The sequence below is a fragment of the Onychostruthus taczanowskii genome, unplaced genomic scaffold, assembly GCF_017590055.1.
Source record: "Onychostruthus taczanowskii isolate IOZ18803 unplaced genomic scaffold, ASM1759005v1 scaffold5, whole genome shotgun sequence".
NCBI lineage: Eukaryota > Metazoa > Chordata > Aves > Passeriformes > Passeridae > Onychostruthus > Onychostruthus taczanowskii.
In genome coordinates this window covers 5879891-5887225 of record NW_024502568.1, presented here as the reverse complement: position 1 = coordinate 5887225, position 7335 = coordinate 5879891, and the positions used below count along the sequence as shown (strand labels likewise).

Genomic DNA, 7335 nt, shown 5'->3' with positions numbered 1-7335 from the left:
TTGCAAGGCATTGCATGGAAAACCCCGGCTGCTTGTCCCTGCACCATGGGGGCAATGCATTGGCCAGGGCTGCTCCAGGAGTAGGAAATCATCCCCCAAGGCACAACCAACTCTTTCCATCCTGTGCCACCTCCTCACGCTCTCAGCAGCTCCCAAGCACCAGCTTCTCCCTTCTCCCCAGCAGGAAAGAAGAGGCCAAGCCTCTGAATGAATAAATGTCATGTTCACATGGAAGACAACATAGACAATACCAAACACCTCCTAAAACAATACAGCCTCTGCCAGCGGAAGGATGCCCAGCGCCTCCCTCGCCAGCCTAGTACAAACCAGCGTCTTCAATAGTGACACACACAAACCCCACGGGCCAAACAAAGCCACTGTCATTTTCCTGCCCAGTAGCATCTGTAAACAAAAAGAAAACATCATTTGTTGACCCCAAACATATAAAAATACTATAACAAAATGAAATACAAATATATATTAGAATCTGTAAGTATTCTGTATAAAGAGATACTTTAGCGGTTAGCGTACAGCAAGAACAGAAACACAACACAACCAAGCCCCGGGTGGGCCACAGGCAAAATGAGACGCATCCCAGCTCCTCTGTGTGGCAGAGGAGCTCCCATGGAGAGGGCATTTGTGGCAGAAACACATCCCCGTGGTGGTGGAGACGCCCTGGATGCCAGTGGTGAGCAGGGATGGGGACAGCACCTGCAGAGCTGGGTGTATCCAGTGGAGGTGCCTGGAGCCCGGCCACAGCTGGCAGTGCAGACCTGAAACCAAAGTGCTGGAGCGGTGTGATGGAGAGACCCAGGACTGCAGCTCTGGGATGAGTCTGTCCACCAGGGTGATGTGGTGTTCCACTGTCCAGCCATGTGCAGTGTCCCAGGCTGGGCCCCCGCTGTGCTTGGCCCCCACAGTCGCAGAGGTGATGCTGCTCTGGATGTTGGGTGCGTGCAGTACCCTGGCAGGAGTGCCCGTGTGCCCCTGCTCCCACACCAGCCAGCACATGCCCTGGCACTGTGGGCTTTGGAGGGATGCTGGGTGTGGGCACTTGAGTCCAAGAGCTGATGAGTCCTTCCCTGGCAGTGGTGTTGGCTCCAGGCTTTCAGGTTTGGACATCTTCACCCTCTTCAACTTGGCACACACAAGACTGAGGCCCCAGTGACAGGCATGGCAAACCCGCATCCCAGCTCCAGCAGCCTCTTGCTCCTGCTGGCTGGGTCACTGGGACACAGGGGCACCTTCGCCCATGACAGAGCCTGGAAAAAGGGATTCCTGTGCTGCCCTCACACAGCTCCCATCTCTGAGCAGAGACACCTGGCTGAGCCAGAGGTATCTGGGGCCCTCTCCACATGAATGACATAGTGCTGGCCCCATGGCAGAGGGCAGGTTGGCACTGGAACCCTCAGGGACATCTGTGCTGCTGTCACAGGGACTGCTGCCTGTCCCCCATTCAGTGTGCCTGGCACTGCCCTGGTCCTGCTCCACCAGTGTGGCCCTGATGTGACCACAGTGGGCTGGACCCGAGGGTGCCCATGCACTGCAGAGCCCAGCCAGCATGCACACACTGGGGGTGTCACCAGAGGGTCAGGCTGGAGCCACAGAGCTGGGGACATTATGTGGGGTACTTAGGGCTACAGCACCCTGCAGGGAGAGAGACCAGGGCTGCTGAAGGAGAGACCGGGAAACCAGGTCTGGGCTCACCAGGACTGCAGGACACTGGCTACACCACGCAGCCCACTGTAAGCCATGGCTTGCCATAGATTACAAGGCTCTGCCATGGCAGGCCTCCCTCCTCCTGCTGCACATGTTGGAAAGGCCCTCAGATCGCTGGGCTGATGCAAGGGACAGGGGTGCCAGAGACGGGACTCACCCAGGATGCAGGCACTGCCCTCCATGGCTGTCGGGCTTCACTGGCAGGAAGGCAGAATGCCACAGGGAGAGGACAGGGCAACTGGGCAGGGTGCCCATACCATATCCACATATCTGTGTAGCTGCAGTTCTTAAAAAAATTCTCTATCTACACATTTGCTTTGTTTGTGGGGTTTTTTTCTTTTTTTTTTTCTTTCTATTTTTTTTCTGTTTCCTTCCCAATCTTCTAGATGCACCAGCTCTACCCTCTGCCGGGCTCCTCAGATGCAGCTGCAGTTCGGAACACACAGAGAGCAGCACCATGCCCACAGTGTAAAGTGAGGTCCTTGGCATGGGGGGTCTCCCCGCCAGCCCCCTGGCTCTGCAGGGCCGTGGCTGCTCACAGGCACTGGCTGCAGCCACACTTGCTGGGCTTCTCCACCTCCTCCACAAAGGTCGCACCATTGCTGCATTCAAAGGCGTATTTCCTGCGCCGCAGCCGCAGCCCGGTGCAGCAGCTGGCGTCAGGGCCGCCGCAGGTCCCCCGGCATTCCACCCAGGCCACCGGCCGCGTCGTCTGGCAGATGGCATAGCCCCGCTGCACCTGGTGGTAGTCCCGCACTGGCTCCCCGCGGCACTCCGGCTCTGTGGGACAGCAATGGTCAGCCTGGTGTGGGGGCAAGGGGCTGCCTTCCCTGGACACCCACCTCCTCAGCACCTACCCTGGTCACAGAGGGCTCCGGTGTAGCCATCGTGGCACTCGCAGGCGGGCTGGCCACCTGGGGTGAGGTGGCAGTGGCCATGGACACAGGGCTGGTGGCGGCAGGGGTCGGGTGGTTCGGCAGGCTGGTTGCAGAGCGCGCCCTGGTAGCCCTCATGGCACTGGCAGCTGTAGGAGAGGGCATCAAGAGGCAGGCACAGCCCGTGCACACACCTGCGGGCAAACAGCGCTGTCAGGACCTGCTGGTGTGGCACCAGCATGCACAGCCCACCAGCACCGAGCATGGCTCTGCACCAGCACTGTACTGCAACTGGTACAGTACAGCCATCATGGAATGGCACAGGTGTGGCTCTGGCATGGCACCAGCACAGAACAGCCTGGCACAACTCAGTGCTAGTGGCACAGCAGGGCAGCGGCACAACACGGCACCACTGTGATGGCACGGGACTGACACGACAGCACCAGGAACCAGCCAGAGGGCAGGGTGGGAGCCAGTGGGGTAAGGGCACTCACTTGTGCCCCTGGCAGGGACCGCCGCGGGGCTGGTCGCAGTGGGGCCCGTCCCAGCCAGGCTCGCAGTGGCACACGGGGCCCTGGGCGCCCGCGGGCTGGCAGATGCCGTGCAGGCAGTAGAGCTTGCGGCAGGGCTCGCAGCCCGGCACCACCCCGGGCGTCATCCGCGTCTTGGTGAAGTCCTGCAGCTCATTGTTGATGTAGAGGTTGCGGATGCATCCGTGGAAGCTGGTGCCATTGAGGAGCTGCCAGAGGCGGAAGGCAGCCGAGTTGACATCCACAGGCATTCCTGGGGAGAGCAGGACCATCAGCACACCCGGATACCACCCATGCCCTCCATCTCCCAGTCCCTGTCCTACCTCCTACGTAGAGGGGAGCCTCACTATTCAGCGTGTAGTGCTTGCCCGAGTTGTCCATGGTCATGGGGCTGCCACCATCGATGGACAGGTTCACCATCTGGTCGAAGGTCACCAGCTCCACGGTGTGGAACTGCCCGTCGTTGATGGTCTCAGCACTGGCAGGGATGGCTGGGTCACCGAGGATGCCCCCAGGCCGAAGCAATGGGGGTGGAGGTCCCCAGTGAGTGGAGAAGGGGTGCCAGGTACCTGTAGATGGCCGAGCTGGGATGGGTGCCAGGGTCATAGCTGACCCTCACATGGCCCTGGTACAGCTCCACAGCCATGTGGTCGCTGTCACCATTGTACAACAGGATGCCATTGCCTTCAGCCGTGGAGACCTGCCAGAGAGAGAGGTGGGAGCCCACATCCCTGGGGCAGACCCCCAGTGCCATCCCTCAATGCCCCCACGCCCCCCTAGCCCTCACCTGAAGGGTGATATTGGCCCGGGGCCAGTCTTGCAGGTCAGTGAACTGCAGGTATGTGTCACGGTCCACAAAGTTGACGCTCAGCAGCTTCTCACATTTGGGGCCACCAAAGCCAGGCAGGCACTGGCACAGGGCACGGGCACCCCGCTCCACACACGGGGCCCCGTTCTGGCATTCAGCTCGCTCACAGAGGCCAGGCTGGCCAGCAGTGTGGGGCGGCATCTCGCAGAGCTGGCCACTGTGGGGCCAAGGGTGCTGCTGGGCTGGGGGCTGGGAAAGAGCCCTACACCCTGCCCAATGCCCCACAGGGCTCTGACAGCACGCCCCTGGTTTGGGGTCCCTGGGAAGGCTCTCCCAGACACTGGCATCAGAGGGATGCCTGGATGCTGGGCTGTGCCTTGGGGTCCCTCCTCAATGATGCGGGCTCCCCCCAGCCTCCACCCCCAGAGTCACACATTCCCAGTCTCACTCCCTCTCACACTGAGGATGGATGGATGGATGGATGGATGGATGGATGGATGGATGGATGGATGGATGGGTGGGCTTGGTAGCCAGGACTTGTCCCTTCTGCACAGTGACACGTAACCATCCCCACTAGCCCAGGTGTCCCATGTCTTCCTGGTGGTACCTGTAGCCCTCGGTGCAGAGGCAGGAGTAGCCATTCACCTCATCCAGGCAGCGGGCGTTGTTCTGGCACCGGTGGTCCTGGCAGTCGTCGAAGTCCTCGCTGCAGTTGCTCCCCACATAGCCGGGTGCACACTCACACCTGGGGCAGGCAGGGGGCTCAAGGCTGCCCCTTCCTTCCTCCTTGCACCACTGCGTGCCTGTTCCTCCCCTTGTAACCCCCCCTCTCCATGCCTCCTCACTGCAGTCCCCAAAAAGCAAATCTACCCACCCCCAGACAGCCAGAGAAAGTGGTTTGGAGAGAAAGGGGCTCACCTGGGCCCCTGGCTGGTGGAGATGCAGGTGGAGTCATGCTGGCAGGGGTTGAGCTCGTCTGAGCAGAAATTGGGTGTCTGCTCACAGAATTCCCCTGCAAGGCAGAAGAGGGGGTCCCCAGCAGCTCCAGGACCAGAGGAGCAGGCCCAGTCCCCATGGGGCAGAGGGGACCCCTGGGGGACTCAGCTCAAGACAGGGAGCATGCCAAGCCCACAGCTTTCATCCCACAGGCACAGGGTCCTCCTCCCCTGGAGGCAGCTCCTGCCTGAGGGCATCCCAGGGTGTGGGGGTTCAGCTGGGTGTACCCACACTCAAGACAGCTGAGCCCAGACAGAGCCCATGGCGATGGGCATTGAGGCAGCAGGTAGAGGAGCTATTCAGCCCTCATGGGTGGGTAGAAGCAGGTCTGTGCCATTTGGGGGTGGCTAGCCCCCATTCCAGGTACCTGTGTAGTGGGCAGGACAAAGGCAGGTGTAGTTGGTGGCACTGGGCACACAGGAGCCCCCATTCTCGCAGCTGTGCTCCTTGCAGGGGTCGCTGGTGGTGTGGCAGCTCGGGCCCTCGAAGCCCACTGGGCACAGGCACCTGCCACGGGGCCGGGGCAGTGTCAAGGAGGAAAACAAAACAGAACATTTTGGGGTGGCTGTCCCAAAATGATCACCACAGGACCTTGGCAAAGAGCTGGGTTTGGTGTCCTCCTGCCAAACCCTGGGCACAGGGGTGGGTGGCAGCACAGCTTGCCCGAGGATGCTGTGTTGCCACGACAACAGGCTGAGAGGCCTCAGCACAGGAGGGGCTGCACAGCCTAGCTCCTCACCCCCAGCCTGCCAACTATTTTCAGCTGCTAATTGCAACCTTATTCCCACAATGGCCTAAAGCATTCAGAGCAGTGAGGGTTGTGTGAGGGTAAGGCAGCCCCACAGCGAGCAGCAGTGAATCCAGGACCACAGCAACCAGTCCCAGTCCCAAATCCCTCTACCTCCTGCCTTCTGTGGTGATGGAACCCTCCTCTTCCCCCACCTAGGAGCCTTTTGGGCTGGGAGGCACGGGAAAGTGGAGTCAGACAACACGAGCTGGAGCTCCCACGCAAGTGCAATATCCCAGCTATATGCCCAAGGGAACATGCGGGTGGTGAAGGAATTACCGGAACTTCTCTCCATGGGAGGCCAGAGTCCCATGCTACTGCCCAAACACCTGGCTTTCATGGGTTCCTGTCCAGCACTCACCTGAACCCAGCTCCTTCCCCCTCCTGAGGCTGGCAGGTCCCCCCGTTGGCACAGGGGTTGGAGGAGCAGCCACCGAGTGCCACCTCGCAGTCACGGCCCTGGGGAAGGATGGAAAGGTGGGAGCGAGGAGGGTGCCACAGCAGCTGCCCAGCTCTCCCCCTCCCGCTCAGCAGGATGCCACAGGGAGGGTAGGTGGTCCCACAGGCAGCAAGCCCCAGGGGCATGGCAGAGGCCCTGCTCTGCTCCCTTGCCCTCTGCAGGGACATGTCCCCATGCACTGGGGACCCCTGGGACCGGGGTACCTTGTAGCCACTGGGACAGGCGCAGCGGTAGGAGCCAAGGGGGTCATTGTGGCAGGTGCCCTGGTTCTGACAGGGGCTGGAGAGACAGGGGTTGCACTTGGCCTGGACGCTCAGGGCAGGGGGGCCTGTAGGATGGGAGGCACGGAGATGACTGTCAGTGCAAGGAGTGATCAGGACGTGTCCTTTTGTGGGCACCGATGTGGGAGCAGAGCCTCTGGTGTTGCTGGGAGCTGAGCCCATCCAAGGGGCTTTGCACCCGGCAATGGGACAGCCACAGGTTTGCTCAGTCACCAGGGAAGTGCCACCAGTCACGTAAGAGGATGGAAGCAACCTGGTCCCCCTCCTCCACAAGGCAGCTCAACAGCTGAAATCCTGGAGCCACCCAGACTCACAAAGCATTGCTCTGCCAGGTGCCCATGGGAGGGTATGGATAGACAGCATATGGATAGACCTCTCACCTTGGCACTCAAATTTCTTGGCAGGGGTGGTGAGCAGCAGCTTTCCTTCCATGTCAGGGGGCCCAGCGCAGCGGGCAATGCCTGGCTCCTTGTACCCCGTCTTGACCCAGCTGGAGAGCCAGCGCAGGTTGCAGCTGCAGTACAGGGGGTTGGCCCCGATGGCTCTGCACAAGGAGAGGGGCAAAATTGCACCTGAGGCCACACAGTGGGAACTGGGCACAACTCTGTCACTTGACCGGGATGCCACATGATTGGCAAACCAGTGCTCCTCCATTCCTGGACACACCAGAAGTGCTGCCCACAATGGGAGGACTGGGACACACACAGCCCCACAATGCTGTCCAGTTAGACCACCCTGCTGCCAGACCCACAGCCCATGCAGCACTCCTTCTTTTCCCTGGGGCTCCCCTCCATTGCCCACACAGAAATTTTTGGCAGTCCTTCTCCAGTACACAGGCAAAGCTACCTGGGGCCAGCAAACTGGGCAAAGTACCCTGAG

At 60.6% G+C, this 7335-nt stretch overlaps 1 protein-coding gene across 1 annotated transcript in view; it reads right to left on the bottom strand.

Annotated features, from left to right (window-relative positions):
* Positions 1-204: 204 nt before the first annotated feature.
* The window catches only part of SLIT1 (slit guidance ligand 1), a 60671-nt gene continuing 53540 nt past the window's right edge, over positions 205-7335 (bottom strand). Inside the window, exons 27-38 of the mRNA XM_041415532.1 lie at positions 6837-7000; positions 6379-6503; positions 6077-6174; positions 5296-5435; positions 4851-4944; positions 4540-4677; positions 3912-4149; positions 3694-3824; positions 3448-3602; positions 3089-3377; positions 2577-2788; positions 205-2499 (exon numbers count right to left, since the gene is read on the bottom strand). Of these exons, the coding sequence (XP_041271466.1) occupies positions 2255-2499; positions 2577-2788; positions 3089-3377; positions 3448-3602; positions 3694-3824; positions 3912-4149; positions 4540-4677; positions 4851-4944; positions 5296-5435; positions 6077-6174; positions 6379-6503; positions 6837-7000 (2029 nt within the window). The 3' untranslated portion in view covers positions 205-2254. The remainder of the gene's footprint in view (positions 2500-2576; positions 2789-3088; positions 3378-3447; positions 3603-3693; positions 3825-3911; positions 4150-4539; positions 4678-4850; positions 4945-5295; positions 5436-6076; positions 6175-6378; positions 6504-6836; positions 7001-7335) is intronic.